At 41.1% G+C, this 16673-nt stretch overlaps 1 protein-coding gene across 1 annotated transcript in view; it reads left to right on the top strand.

Annotated features, from left to right (window-relative positions):
- The window catches only part of LOC126187869 (uncharacterized), a 1070755-nt gene that overhangs the window by 419247 nt on the left and 634835 nt on the right, over window positions 1-16673 (top strand). Inside the window, exon 2 of the mRNA XM_049929241.1 lies at window positions 16120-16163. Coding sequence (XP_049785198.1) covers window positions 16130-16163 — 34 coding nt within the window. The 5' untranslated portion in view covers window positions 16120-16129. The remainder of the gene's footprint in view (window positions 1-16119; window positions 16164-16673) is intronic.

The raw sequence follows: 16673 nt of genomic DNA, 5'->3' as shown, positions 1-16673 counted from the left end.
AGATTTTCCGTGATTTCCCTAAATCGCTCCAGGCAAATGCCGGGATGGTTCCTTTCAAAGGGCTCGGCCGACTTCCTTCCCCGTCCTTCCCTAATCCGATGAGACCGATGACCTCGCTGTCTGGTCTCCTTCCCCAAAACAACCAACCAACCAATCTGAAACACCGTCCAGTTCGGTATTTCACACGTTAAAAAACATTGCCAGAGATCATTGCATGTATCTGCTGCTACCATTAGCATCTGCATAGCTGGATAACGCGTAAGAGAATGTCCGGCCAGCAGGATGAATCTTCCAAGAACTGAATGGCCGCCCACATATTTTCTTTATTTTACAGAATTTTCTTCTCCCCATGATAAACTACCAACCTATCACTTTAAACATGTGACGCAGATGTCAGGAGTCGAAGGCGAACGCATGCTTCTGGTAATTGATGAATTTCTTACGACAGCCTTATTGGTAGATGGTCAGGTGTTGATAATGGATTTGGAGGATGACCTATAAAGGAATTTAGCACAAACAAATGATAAGAATGTAGGATTTTGTGGCAACGAAAATAAAATGTGTCTAGGCATTCCTGATGTTTCACACATGGCGCAGATATCCATGAGTGATAAACAATATCAGATAAGAAAACAGTTAACTTGAATATTTCGTTGTAAAAATACAGCAACCAGCCACTTTTTAATGCGTTTTATTCATGCCAATATGCATTTCGGGTTTGCACCCATCTTCAGCTGGCAAATTACATGGATCTTCAGTTACTACAGTAGTACCATCTCGACAGCAGTTTGGATGCTGCAGCACAGGCCTGCTGCAGCATCCAAACTGCTGTCGAGATGGTACTACTGTAGTAACTGAAGATCCATGTAATTTGCCAGCTGAAGATGGGTGCAAACCCGAAATGCATATTGGCATGAATAAAACGCATTAAAAAGTGGCTGGTTGCTGTATTTTTACAACGAAATATCATTATCCACGGCCACGGAGCTCAACAGTCCAAATATAATGGACAAATTGTTAGTTAACTTGAAGCTTCCTGCATAGTTCTACAGGCGTAAAGGTAACTAGTTAGATAGCAGTACAGGCATGAAATTAGGAAAAATGGCATATTCTTTGGTTATGTATGTGCTGTAGTTAATCTTATCTTCGATGTGGTCCGTATCCTTCCTTGTGTCACGTACAGGGTGAGTCAAAGGAACGGGAACCTTTGAAAGTTCTGTTGGTAGCCGTGGGTGATTGGTAGCGCAGAATAATATACGCCAGTCTGTCACCTTGCCATTTTGTTACTACGGATGCTTGGAGTGGTATGCAGCGTGGATTTGCGATCAAAGCGTTTTACGACAACAATGTCAGTGTGGAGGGGGCACGTAGTGAATTCCGCCGTCATTTTAATTTAGGACGCCACGATCGTATTACATCAGCTAGTAATACATGGATACGTAATTTCGAGTAAACTGGTTCGGTAATGAAAAAGAAATCTCCAGGCCGTGTGCGAACCGTTCGTACACCAGACAATATCCTATCTGTTCAATATACTGTCATACGAAGTTCACGTCACTCAACATCTTTAAAGTTGCATAGGTCAAGCGTTCGTAGAATATTAGTGCAAGAATTGCAATGCCATCCACACAAGTTGCAGGTCGTCCTGTAATTGAAATCCAACAATCATGTTATGCGACCACAATTCTGCGAATTAATGCTTTAAAAGGTAAACGAGGACGAGGATTTTATTAACGAACTGTGAATGACGGAGCCCATTTCCACCTCCGTGGATTTGTTAGCAAACAAAATTTTAGATATTTGGCACAAGACAAACCTACAGAGCTACACCAGCGCCCATTGCACAGCAGTGAAGTTAGCGTGTGGTGTGCTATGTCGTCATACTGCGTGGTAGCAGCCCCTTTATTTCTTTTATTTTTGTGGGGTCACCTTAAAAGCAAAGTGTTCCTTAGTCGACCTACGACAACGGAGGAATTAAAACCCAATATCTGAGAAAAAAACTGCCGAAATTCCAGTTGAGATGTTACGTCAAACCATGAACTGTGTAACAGAGACCACAGAATTTTTGAGTAGAGAAGCAGCTCACCTGCAAGATATCATCTTCAAAAAATAAATTGTACTGCATGTATTCTAAAGGGAATTATGTTTGTTATTAAGTAAATATTTAAAAAAATTGTTTTCATGAAATTATTTAATTTTCCAGATTTTTCCGTTTCTCTGAATCATTCCATATTTTATATCTTCCACACAGTAGATATACATTTCTGGCGATACATTACTGAGAATTTTGGGAGTCGGTGCATGACATGAGTGCTACTTATATAATGTCAAAGATAATCTAACATCTGCCAGACGATTGTTGAGTTCTGCCCATGTCCACAACTTTGATAAAGGAGTATAATTTTTTACGCAGTGCTACGTGAGATTCGTTAAATGGGAATAGGCAATTTAAATATGTGTTATAATGTCATAATATTTTCTGATATAGCATGGGAGTAAGAACAGAAAGAGTATGTGACAGTGGTATCTTCCTAAAGGCGGTGTTATGGAATGTAAATTTCTAAAAGAAAATCGAAACGTAAAATTTAAGTATGATAATTGATCGATGTTCTCCTAAAGCTGAAACATAGTCACCAGGTTAAAACCGTGCACGGTGACTTTGGAGACGATTTCACACTAAAGATTCAACTGCTAATAAGTCAATGTCGGTGCACGTCGACTTAGTGATACACGCTTTTAAATGATCTCCATAGACGAGAGGGTCAGGGCTTCTTTGAACCTTCCATCCAGTTGCGGCTGCAGTGTTAGAGCACAAGAGCACGTGTACACCAACTTCTGACACCTGGCGGATTTATTGTTTTTTCTATTTGAATGCTGTTAAATGCAACATAGATGCGGTAATCTTAAATATACGGCACTTCAATCTACCGCGCTATTGCTGCTCCTCTAGACTATGTGTAACTTAGCATCAGGGTCACGAACACGTCTTCAGTTGACATCAGAGTCACGAGCGAGCACATCTTCAGTTGTGCACGCTGTAACAAGCTTTTGCGTATGCGTAACTAGGAAGACGTAACCCTCTTATGAGTCAAATCCCTACGGACTTGTTAAACAACGTGCACGGTTCGGGGCGTGCGTAGCTACCCTTACCACTGAGCTACATTTTTACTTCAGCGCCACCAGGTGGTAACACTCTGCAGCAGACTTTCAGCTTCGCTCACTTGGCATAAATCGTTCTAGGCTGTCTCTCACTACTCAGATATGCCAGCCCACTCACTATATGGTAAAATTAGAACAGACATCAGAATACGTTATTGTTATAATGATAGAAAAATAGAAAGATAAAAGATAGAAAGATAGAAAGTGAGTGAGGCAATGCGTAAACGCAGACTAACGTTTTATGGTCACCTGTCGAGGATGGATGGAAACAGACTAACAAGAAAAGTGTTTGAACATAGTAACAGGAACGAAAAAACCAACAATAAATGGATACAGATGGTGAAAAAGGATTTGGCCTATTTTAATGTCACCCGTGAGTCAATCAGGGACAGGGAAAAGTTTAGACAAATAGTGAACGAAATTAAGTGTTTTCCAGAAGAAACGAAACTAAAGAATAATAACAGGAAATGGTCGGAAGAGCGGAGGAGGAACCACTCGAAAATGATGAGGAAATATTGGGAAGAGAGAAAAAAAGATCAAAAAGCCGGGCAAGTGAATTGTTGAACGTGGTCCAAAGATGGCCGAAATCGAAAGAAGAAGAAGAAAAATATCTTATGTGTTATGTATATTTTGTTTTCGATTCTATCATACAGTAATCCATTTGTATTCTACTCAAGTGATCATGTTGGTAGACATCACTGCTTGAGACACAAATGAATTACAGAAATTGGCTGCGAGCAAGTATTGATTGAAATCAATAGGGAAAATCGAAAATTTGTGTCGAACGCGGGGCTCCCTGCTCAGTAGGCAGATGCGCTGACTAGTAAGCCATCCGGCCACAGTAGTCCTTGCAACTGCACGTGCTACCCTCTCACGCCTCCCGTCACACCCAAATTCTCAACTATTAATGTAGATCCCCTTGCCCATTATCCTCATTACTCGCGGCATTCCGACGATTCCTGTAAGAGTTCGAGCCTGGTGTGCATCTGTACCGAAGAGATTGTTGGCCGTCTCGCCTTAATTATGTATTCCCACAAACGGCAGTTTGTATTAGAATTTGGTTGCTTACTTTGCGGGAATCGGCTTTCGTGTGCAGTGTCAGCATGAACTCTGTTGAAACTATATCAAGTGCTCACAGAAAAGTAAAAGTTTGTCGCAAAGGAACTAAGGCTGCCATATTAAATCCGTTGATTGAAAAAGTGACGAAATCAAATACATACGACTACAAGTTATTATTTAACAAAGAAGTGTACAATAAACGTAAGTGGTTGTGTGGGTGCAATGTAAGAATGTCTGATTTCCAGCCTGGAAGTTAATTCGTGTACTATACACAGGTGTTAGGAATCTTGTACGTTTCTCCGAAAAAAATAGAAAAGCACGAAAACTCCAACTTGCACAAAAATGCGGAACGGAGGGTTTCGAAAGCTTGTATATTATTTAGTTCTTGCCCTAAATAGAGCTTAATTATGCACAAAACAACAAAAACCCACAAAAACAATTCTTTCTTTTGTTGGACAAGTTATGCATATTATTATTATTATTGGCAGTAGCTGCAGTTGTATAAATTTGTTCATAAGGACAACTATTCTACAGCAGATGCTATTTCACTCTCTCAAATTTATCTGAATCTAAAAACTTGTGAAGACGCGGAATGTATGCCCACGAGCCGCCGTTGCTTCCATTCCGATTTTTTTGCAGCGGTGGTCCACGAAGAGAAGTTGGTTACCATATTCAGATCTGATTTGCATATGTAAACTAAGGAGTGACTTTTGCATTCTTTTTTCGCTTTAGCGGAGCCCGCAGACTCCCTTGGGGGGCGAGTTATTGGTCGAGCCAAGCACCGTGACGAAGCCATCTATCTGCAGTTGCCGCGAGCAGTACCTGCTGCCACCTTCCGACCGGTCTTGAAACTACAACGAGGTGTCTGAGTGAGAACGTGTTAGCAGATACCGGTACTGGAAAAGTACAGTACATCTTACGAGACCTGTGGAATTTTCTAGCTCATTAAATGAGCTAATATAGCGAAAGGCTGATAATTAAATTTATCTCATGTAGGGACACGTGCTTCTTCGAGCAATTAAACAATAAAGAAAACGCAAAAGTGACCCTACTACGTATACAGATTCTCACCCGAAATCAACGCCTTCGCAGTAGCATTACATTATATCAGATTATTTCCAAAACCACTAAACGGACGTAAAATAGTTACTATATACACGTAGGACGTCGTTCGGCAGCTCAAGACTTAATTATTTAAATTTTATAGGAAAATGAAAGTTGGTTTAAAGTATAGACACTACCGAAACTATTTTCTTCTTTAGGGTCGGTGTATCGGTGCACCGATTTTATGACACATTCTCATTATTTCAGCCCGAATTTTATCGTAACGACGTGTGAGCTCCCTGGTTTTGTTATTTTAACAGCAACATTTAATACGCTCAAGATTCTTGTAGAGTTCTCACCGTTTTACTTATGGACCGGGGCGAAGCTTCAGCGTCATCTTTTCTCTCTCCTTCAGTTCCAAACCCCACTGAAGCTCTGCCAGAAAGGTGCAGAAATAACCAAACCAATGTTTGGTGTAACGTTAATCCCTTCCAATAATGACTCGCATCTGAAAAATCCGCTATCTTTTCGATCAAAACAGCACCAGCGAACATCGTACAGTTTTTTTTTTTTTTTTTTAACAGACTCGTTTCACATTCAAGGATAATCCTCCCCAAATTTATTAAGTACTGCAGAAAATAAAATGGCATTAACTTTCATTCTAATTTCTAAAATTCCTTGATGAGACTTAGCATTACATTTTAACAGATTGTGAACACCATAAATTCGTAAGAACTGTCGCTCGTCTCTTATAAGCCACCAACTGGTAGTACTCGTCATTTTTTCCTGTTTTCTCACTTCTCTTGTTATAAATCATAAATTATTTATTACTCAGTTGTCCATTAGGAACATCACTATTTAACCACGATATAATTTTAAGAGATAATCAAATCTGGAACAGAAAATTGTACAGTTATTTTCTAACCCAGACAAACATCACATGTAGTAGCTACTACATTTTAAATAAACACTAGACATTACTACAAACAAAGATCATCAACATGCACGCATTTCAGTTAAGAAGTAATTTAAAAAATTACAAGTAATTATTTTACAGCTATAAAACAACAGCTACCATGTTAAATTACAAATTACATCTCATTCAGGAACGTAACTATTATTATTATTATTATTATTACACTAATGTATTGAGATGCTTATGATCATTAGCTGTGCTACAGTGATGGAATGTACTTACGAATTCAAAATACAGTGTGTAAAGTTGTCGTAATACAGAGGTAAATAGTAGGAGTTCAACAGCAAACGAGTTGTAGAAAAATGGATTTAAAACCGCATATGTGCAAATGTAGACATATTTGTTAATGAAAAAGCATGAAGAAAGAAGTTAAAAGAGAAACAAAAAAACGATAGTTGCCAAACAATTAGCAAAAGAGCCGAAACACCATAAAATCCAAGGAAACCAGACGAATGCGAAGTATAATTTATACGTGGGTAATCCAGGTGAGCGGATACAAAGTAACCTTTGAGCTGAAAATTAATTACAGACAAACAGAACACGTTCAGAGCTCAAATAAGAAGGAGCGCTATCTGTTAGGCTGAACGGCCATTACGATGTAAACATAGAATTAAAAACATGAGACGGTCATTTAACCTACTATAAAAAGAGTTGCTTGGCTTGTACTCTCAAGAGCTAGTTACATTAGTTTGAACTGCATTGTTTTTCCGTAGCTGAAGGGTGTGGTTCCATATAACCTGCATAGAATGCCATAAATTTTCGGAGTATGTATAAAAAATAAAAAAATTTCGTTCAAATCACTTTTTAAGACGCGAGAAATTTATATAATCTCTGACAAACTGCCGTACTCAGTCTGAATGCGAATAAGATTTTTGTGGCATACAAAGAAAATAATAATGTTGAATAATACTGTTTTCTATGAACAAGCATGCCATCTGATTTAATAAAAAATCCCATTTTTGTTCTGTAAGCTAAGTAATTTACTTATAGAAAAATATCACCGTATTAACACGTTACTATTTTCTAATGGAAACTATTCACGTTGTGTTCAAGGGAAATCCGTTATTACGATGCACCATATTTGCTTCTTCGTGTCCTCCATAATCACAACCTTCACATTTCTACATCAAAAATACTAACGGAACATTCAGTTCTTCCATCACAAATTACTTTTTAGCATCCTCTCATACAATATCTGTCAAGGCTACGTCAAAGAACTTGCATATTTCCCCAGTTACTAATACAAAAATGGCTTAAAAATGTTGAAATGTGTGTGAAATCTTATGGGACTTACTTGCTAAGGTCATCAGTCCCTAAGCTTACACACTACTTAACCTAAATTTTCCTAAAGACAAACAAACACACCCATGCCCGAGGGAGGACTCGAACCTCCTCCGGGACCAGCCGAAAAATGGCTTATTTCATGAAATAATAGTGCCTTCATTTCTCGCATATGTCGCATTCTGTAGTCTATTTCAGTTTTCTTTCTTCTGCTTCCCTTCCAGACAATATTTTATTTTGCCTTGTAGGCATTAAAAGTTGTCTGAATATAAATTGGTTATGTATTATTATATATACACTCCTGGAAATGGAAAAAAGAACACATTGACACCGGTGTGTCAGACCCACCATACTTGCTCCGGACACTGCGAGAGGGCTGTACAAGCAATGATCACACGCACGGCACAGCGGACACACCAGGAACCGCGGTGTTGGCCGTCGAATGGCGCTAGCTGCGCAGCATTTGTGCACCGCCGCCGTCAGTGTCAGCCAGTTTGCCGTGGCATACGGAGCTCCATCGCAGTCTTTAACACTGGTAGCATGCCGCGACAGCGTGGACGTGAACCGTATGTGCAGTTGACGGACTTTGAGCGAGGGCGTATAGTGGGCATGCGGGAGGCCGGGTGGACGTACCGCCGAATTGCTCAACACGTGGGGCGTGAGGTCTCCACAGTACATCGATGTTGTCGCCAGTGGTCGGCGGAAGGTGCTCGTGCCCGTCGACCTGGGACCGGACCGCAGCGACGCACGGATGCACGCCAAGACCGTAGGATCCTACACAGTGCCGTAGGGGACCGCACCGCCACTTCCCAGCAAATTAGGGACACTGTTGCTCCTGGCGTATCGGCGAGGACCATTCGTAACCGTCTCCATGAAGCTGGGCTACGGTCCCGCACACCGTTAGGCCGTCTTCCGCTCACGCCCCAACATCGTGCAGCCCGCCTCCAGTGGTGTCGCGACAGGCGTGAATGGAGGGACGAATGGAGACGTGTCGTCTTCAGCGATGAGAGTCGCTTCTGCCTTGGTGCCAATGATGGTCGTATGCGTGTTTGGCGCCGTGCAGGTGAGCGCCACAATCAGGACTGCATACGACCGAGGCACACAGGGCCAACACCCGGCATCATGGTGTGGGGAGCGATCTCCTACACTGGCCGTACACCACTGGTGATCGTCGAGGGGACACTGAATAGTGCACGGTACATCCAAACCGTCATCGAACCCATCGTTCTACCATTCCTAGACCGGCAAGGGAACTTGCTGTTCCAACAGGACAATGCACGTCCGCATGTATCCCGTGCCACCCAACGTGCTCTAGAAGGTGTAAGTCAACTACCCTGGCCAGCAAGATCTCCGGATCTGTCCCCCATTGAGCATGTTTGGGACTGGATGAAGCGTCGTCTCACGTGGTCTGCACGTCCAGCACGAACGCTGGTCCAACTGAGGCGCCAGGTGGAAATGGCATGGCAAGCCGTTCCACAGGACTACATCCAGCATCTCTACGATCGTCTCCATGGGAGAATAGCAGCCTGCATTGCTGCGAAAGGTGGATATACACTGTACTAGTGCCGACATTGTGCATGCTCTGTTGCCTGTGTCTATGTGCCTGTGGTTCTGTCAGTGTGATCATGTGATTTATCTGACCCCAGGAATGTGTCAATAAAGTTTCCCCTTCCTGGGACAATGAATTCACGGTGTTCTTATTTCAATTTCCAGGAGTGTATTAAAATTAATCGTTATTTCAAACTATGAAGGCCTACAATGCCAAATGCTCTGATGTAACAGAACTTCTGATGACCCCCAATCTGAACAATCGAATAAATAAATGAAATACTAAACTTCCTAGAGAGTTAAGATTTTGTGCTCGACTGAGACTCAACCCTTCCGTGGGGAATTCCCCGACCAACTGAGCCAACTAAGTACGGTCGTGACTTGCTTTCGTAGTTTTATTATTCTGATGCCACTCTCCGATCTTTTACAGGTTCGAAAGAGTGCATACTCTATTTAAAATAAGAGTCCTCGATGAAATAAAACACTTTTCAGAGCCTCACGGCACGTCAGTAAAGGTTGATTTCTTGTTTCATTTGACGTGCATTTATTTTATTTTATTGGCCTCTGCACTTTTATTGAAGGCATAAATCTTCCTTAAAACAAATTTCTGAGTAATTTAAAATACACACTTCATTGGCAGTAACGACAACACTAAAAAAACCACAGTGGCCAAAAAGCCTCTTCCTCTTATATTAACATACAAGTTTTTATATATACGAAATAACACACACCCACACGCACACACAAACTGGTTATAATCTAACGCTAAGAATAAGAGCTGCACTAGCAATCTATACAAGGTGTTTCCGTAAGAGCGTGCTAAAATGTAGCAGGACATAGACAAAATTCCACAGAACAATTTTAGGTAGGGAACCTGGGGTCGCAGAAGACAGCTTAAAGAGATATAGAAGTAAACTTGTCTACCGCTTTGCCTAGCATTATTGTTTTTCAGCTTATTTACAACTCCCATGCGTATATGTTTACACGTACTGTGCCGTTTTTTTACATGTACATTCTTCATTTCCTGCAAGGAAACAAGGAGGACGAGCCTGACTACTATGGAGTCATGATGCAGTAGTGTGAATGGCCACCTGTACTTGAGCTTCGTACAAAGAGTTCTACCTGGGTTGTTGGAGAACGTACCCTTGGCTGTTTGTGAGAGGACTTGGATACAACATGACGGTGCGGCGCCTCACTTCACTGTGGATGTCCGCAACCATCTCAGTGTTGTATTTCCTGGTCGCTGGATTGTAAGGGGAGGTCCTATTCCATGACTTGCGAAGTCACCTGACCCGAATCCCCTCCATTATTTCCTTAGGGGATATCTAAATTCACTTGTGTATAAGACCCCAGGGGATACGAATATGGAATTAGTTGCCAGAATTGTAACTGCCTGTGATGTGATTCGAAGCACACCAGGGACGTTTGTCGTGGTGGGTCAGAATCTTGTTCACCGGTCTCGTACTTACACTGAGGTTGGCGGCCGTCAGTTTCAGCACATTTTGTAAGATACAGTACAAATGCTACAATCATTATGTCAATAGGGGTATTTGCAGTTAACTGTAAGTAATGTAAATAAAAAAGTCCACAGTAATGTGTTTTTATTCCTGTCATCTCCTGGAGTTGGCCTGTCCGATCCCAGGTTCCCAACTTCAAATTGTTCAGTGGAGAACCCTGTATGTCCTGTTAAGTGCGGAGATTCAACATATTCGATGGAAGCTCTGTTAGAAGCCTGTTTGATCCATTCACATCTCTTTGGCAACCGAAGTACTCGTATATGCGATTGATATCCTGAGTTTTCCCACAATCGCACTGTAGTGATGGTATAACGTGAATTCTATGGATGTGTTGTCGGTAGCAGCTGTGGCTGAATTTCGGTCTGGCAATGGTCAGTACGAGCATCCTCTTGTCCCCTTTGCCAGTGGAGTTAATTCAGCATACCACTGTGGCTTCGGTATATATCTGTAAAAAGTGCCTTGTGCAGATCTTCAGTCTCCCCCTCCTTCTTCTATTCGTTTCTGGCCGTGTTTCTGTCTACATTAATTATATCCGCAACTGGAATGCCTCTTCTTTTCTGCCATCGATTTCTATGGTTTTTTTTTTCAGTTGGTCGGCATTCTCATTTCCCACAGTCCTGTCATGGCCCTTGGTCCACACAAACTGAAAGTTATCTTCTTCTGCGAACGCAAATCGTAGGCAGGGACCACCAGATCAAAGTTTCCTGCTATTGTGTGCTCGCTGTCAGTCTTATTATGTGAAAGTCACTTTCAATGTTTGAAGATTCTCATTGCCTATTTCTCAACAACAATTCATGTCTGTTTTCCCTAATGGTTAGGTTCTTAACACGTGTTTGTGCTACTAGTGATAACATGGGGACGCAAGCATGAGAGGGAAACGTGCCGTTACAGACAGAACCACATAGCTTAAGCATTTGAGTATCTGTCAGTTGATATCTTAGTATGACAACAAATATCTCTTCTTGAATGCATAACATTAATAAGAGACACAAGGCCCCCGAATAGGACATAGTCCAGTACAACATCGTAATTTAAAGGAGTTTTATTAACTTCGAACCACATTTATTACGTTGATAATGCATTTGACATTTAACGTGAACAAAACGGGTAACAGATCGACAGCGCACAGGAACGCACCTCCAACACAGGTCGATTGTAATTGTGCTCCAACATAACGATCAACCAAGCGTCATTTCGCGTGATAATTGTTAATATAAGCCGCTCATCAGTATAAGAAATAACTAATGCATTGATTTACCTATACGTCCATGACTGGGAACAGCAGCAAGCGTCGCAGGAGAGGCGGGAAAATAAAGGACACAGTAAGGGGAAAAAATCATCCACACATCAGTTCACTTTCATAACGAGAGTAAAAAATATCCTACTTCACTACGACGCGTTACCAGACATCTGTTGTAAGACCACCAGAGGAAGTGCCTCTCCATTCCATGGGTGGCCATGAGTTCGCAAAAACGCTTTCAGACTTTTATATCGTATCTTGATAAATGAGGGGAAAACACGTAGGCATGTAGGTTCTCGTGCAGCGTGGAATGCCGCCTATTACTCGCAGTTTACGTACTATAGTGGTGGTAACTGTGGTACCAAAATTCACAGCCGAGGTTCGTTCACTTTGATTTGACTTAGTACAACGGGGCGGGTGCAACTGGGATTCTACTTTACAGCATAAAGGAGTCTCATGGACTAGTGATTACACGTGGAAGTCATGGGGAAGAAAAAATGTTATCTTGCGCGAAGACTCAAGAGATTTGGCTGTAATTGCGTTGTTACATGTGCTGAAGCCAAACGTGGTCGGACATTTACTTGATAAACTGGTTAACGGCTTAGATGTCATTCAGCACCATGTGGGAAGTCACTGAACAAATAAACAAATCATTAAACCGGTACAATTCGAATCAAATTATACAGAGTTTAACAGACCTAATATTCAGAAGGATTGCAGCAGGACTTAGTCGGGGATAAATTCAGACAAGCATTACCGCTCTGTTCCTCCAGTTATCGTGGCAGCAGTTTGGATCAGAACTAAGCTCCTTCGCGGAGTTCTCGTTTTCTGTACGTAGGATTCGCGCAAAGTAAATAGGTAATCTATAGGTTTTGATGAATGAGTTTGCAAGTATCAAAATATGCGACATAAATGGCCGTATCTTCGGACTGCATTGACTTCGAAGATTAAATTTTTTAGACTACAAAGGGCAGTACACCTCAGTTAGTATTTCACATACATTTGAACTTGATACCTCTATCCGATCCTGAGAAAAAGGGATCTTAACATACGGACAGATATACGAAGTGATCTCATAAGGGTTTCGTTTTTGGCGATTGACGTACGGAATCCTATAGGAGGAGGACACAGTATTCATGCATGGTTGTTGTTATTTCGTTATCTCCATCCTGTTACAGTTTTTTACGTTACCTCAGGAAGTTTACTTACCTCAAGACGTACCTATCGTGTTATTAGCGAATTTTACTATTTTAAAAAAATGGACGACTGTTATTTTTTGCAGATGCGTTCTGATACTTCAGTTAACGATTCCACCTCATACTTGAGCGATGTATGTTTCAGAATAACAGCAGAAATGCTTAGTTTAATAAGACAAGATTCAGGTTCGTTATGCAAGTAATTGTACAACGCCGATGTTAATCCAAAAAATACGACGTGAAGATTTTAATGTTCTGTATAGACTAGGGCTTCACGCGATTAATTTCAATGATGGTGCTTCTTTGTTTTTACGGCATAACAAGGTTTTGTTTAAAGTGATAAACTGACCGTATAGTTTCCTATGACAAAAGTGTTGTGGTTCTCATAATTAACGTGTTTCATACTTGTTACATTTCATTATGGTGACTGAGCTTCACCGAAACTAGTCAAATAGAAACACAGTTTTAATCTGCCAGGAAGTTTCATATCAGCGCACACTCCGCTGTAGAGTGAAAATTTCATTCTAGTCAAATAGACTTTCTGGAATTTACTACGACACTGGCTTGACTACTGCACTGAAGTCAAATAAATTTGAAAAAAACTAACATTTAGTTACGCTCCTTAAGATAGTCATGTCTAATTACACAATAAGTTCTGCCTAACGTTACACATTTAAAGGTAAAATTTGTTTGGTTTGTTTCCTGTAAATCTACTTGGTATATTCTGCTTCCTCTAGCAGTTATGACTTGTTACGTGGCTTAGATTTCACCTTTACTATTGTACTAGATGCTTCTACTTTGTACGTACATTACGTTTGTAGCGTTTTTACGTACTGCACGCCTTATTGGCTGATAATGACATGCGGAAGGCGGAGTCTCTCCTACTTTACCCATAGCCTCTCCATGCTACCAACCAGTTTCAAGAGACAGTACCTGCTCCATGCCCTTCTCCGCCTGCCACCATTTTCTTTTAATTTTTCTTATGTTTATGTCTCAGTTTGTAGTTATTGTTGTTACATGTCCCTCTAAGTCTGTAAATGCAATAATATTTCAGAGAATAGTATGAAGATGGTCTTAAAAATAGAAGGAAACCGGTCACCATCTCAAAACGTTTTTATGCAGTCAACACTGTCTTAGTTATTTAAAAATATTTCACTTGGATCGCTGTTGTTTCAATGGTCCTTATAAAAATTTTTAAAGGGAAAAGGCTTAGCATTATTATTATTCGAAAATGACATATCCTCATACCTGTATCCAGAAAGTATAGGGAGTGTTCCGAAAATCTCTACCTTCATACGAGAGCCCACAGCTGCAGTCCAAGTTTGTCCAGACGCGGTCGTACCATAGCTCTTGGGAGAGAAATGTGGTGGGGGTTAGCAGAGACGAACCTAGGAACCTGCGGCTAACATAACTGTCGGAACACGAAGACGCTCCTTGACATCCCCTGTGGGTGCAGGTAAAACCTCTGACTCCTTGTATCGCAAGATAGCTTAATTTTCATACTATGCTACAGGTTACAAGTACACACAAAGGATTCAAAGTAACCACAGTCACACAATGCATCCTCGCTTTCAAAGTAGGTCTACAGGCACAAAAATATGTGGAGGTGAACGGGTATAAAGGTTCCTCTCTCCCCAAAGACATATTACCATCTCGTACAGGTAACCCGTGGCGTCATCTGCAGATAATGCTCACAGCGAGAGCCTTACTCTATAAAACGGTTGTAATGTACTCATTTCATGACCACCATACTGTTTGTTCGCATTTCTGACACAGTGGAAGCTATTTAGTTCCCTTTAGTCTAATGTATCGATGTTAGTTTCTGCAACGCGGAGAGTGAGTGCGTTATTTTTACGATATGGACAGCGTGGGCCGTCATACTGTACGCTATCTAACTTTCAATGGCTAAGACTTCATTCAGATAAGCAGATGCCTCTTTCACTAGGCTGAATAGTCCACTCTTCTACTTTTAGTATCTACATTGGTATAACCAACAAAGACAGCTTATTTATAGCCATAGGGTGTACAAACACACACACACACACACAGCACTCGACTATTGTTGGAGAATGCTCGTTAAACTACCGTTATTAATTATTGAGTTGTTTACGATAAAATAGCGGTCACGTATTCCAAAAGAGGTTTTGAAGTTCCCGTGATGCTAAAATTAGCTCAACGAGTGACGCAGTTGATTTGTAGGTCCTGTATCGATTGGCATAGCATGTTAGTATAAGATTGCAAATTTTATTTATCAGCTCATCGCCAAAATTTTGTTTGGAGATTGTAGCTATTTCTAAAATTTATGCGTATTTTACGGGAAATGAAAGTAATTAAATTCAGTTAAACGTCTCCATCTTTCAAAATTTAAAAAATGTTGTCCATTACATTACACAATGAAAAAAAAATTCTGTGATACTTTATTGGAAATGTTGGCGTTTGTACGTGACTGAGACATGAAACTCCCAATTTTTCGTTTGATGCCCCTTTCTCCCACGCAGTAAAACAAAAATATTGTCATAAGATGCCTTGTTGCAAATAATACATTCACAATGTTCACTGAAGGAAATTCATTACAACTCGCAGATTTATACAAAGTAAATCACTGATGTATGGGCCGCGCGGGATTAGCCGAGCGGTCTATAGCGCTGCAGTCATGGACTGTGCGGCTGGTCCCGGCGGAGGTTCGAGTCCTCCCTCGGGCATAGGTGTGTGTGTTTGTCCTTAGGATAATTTAGGTTAAGTAGTGTGTAAGCTTAGGGACTGATGACCTTAGCAGTTAAGTAGCATAAGATTTCACACACATTTGAACAATTTTGAACTGATGTATGGAATAGATTACTGTTTAATTTATCTAATTCCTATTCTATTCACGGACGAAGTGTGGCAATGAGCGCTTATGCTGTTTCGAAAATAAACACCCCTATTGAAGAGAAGGATATTATATATCATGTATAGTATGCATAAGCTTCACTATAGGAGTGTGGTGACTTGACGCAGAATCCGTATTTTATGGGAAGCCTTTATTAGCCGGTAAGCTGCAGCGCTAGCACGGACACTGGAGGCCCCTTCTGACGCTACCGTGTTGTTTTTTTGTTGCAGGAGGGCAGCCATGTTCGCGCGACTGTGCCAGCACAATGTCGCCGGTGAGTAGCCACGGCACGCCGCTGCTGCTCCAGCCGACGAGGCGGCGACATAAGACAGGCGCCTTCAGTGCGCTGCAAGCTGCGCTACGCGCCTCCTCATGCTTTGCTACTGTGTCCTCCTTATCCAGGACTACACTGGCCGCACCGTGTGGTACAAGTCCATAACCTCCACTTGCCTGCCTATAATGCTTCTGAAATTAATGATCCAAACAAACAGAAAGAAAGGTTCATCTCTAGCAAGAAGCCATATGCTTGAATATTTCTGGTCTCTCAACTGCAGATTTTTCAGAGCTCATTTAACTTTAGGACTCTGTATCTCAAAATGATTACGTATTTGTTTATATTTTCAGATGTGATAACAAAACTAACGTGGTTCCATTTAAAAAAAAACTTTGTTTATATTTTCAGATGTGATAACAAAACTAACGTGGTTCCATTTAAAAAAAACCTAGGTTTGTGTTAAAAAAAACATACTTCCGTGCATTTTTATATGGTTTGTATTAAACAATT

This window comes from Schistocerca cancellata, chromosome 1 (genome assembly GCF_023864275.1).
Source record: "Schistocerca cancellata isolate TAMUIC-IGC-003103 chromosome 1, iqSchCanc2.1, whole genome shotgun sequence".
NCBI classification, from domain to species: Eukaryota; Metazoa; Arthropoda; class Insecta; order Orthoptera; family Acrididae; genus Schistocerca; species Schistocerca cancellata.
The sequence above is the reverse complement of the archived record's forward strand: the minus strand, read 5'-3'. Positions and strand labels throughout refer to the sequence as shown.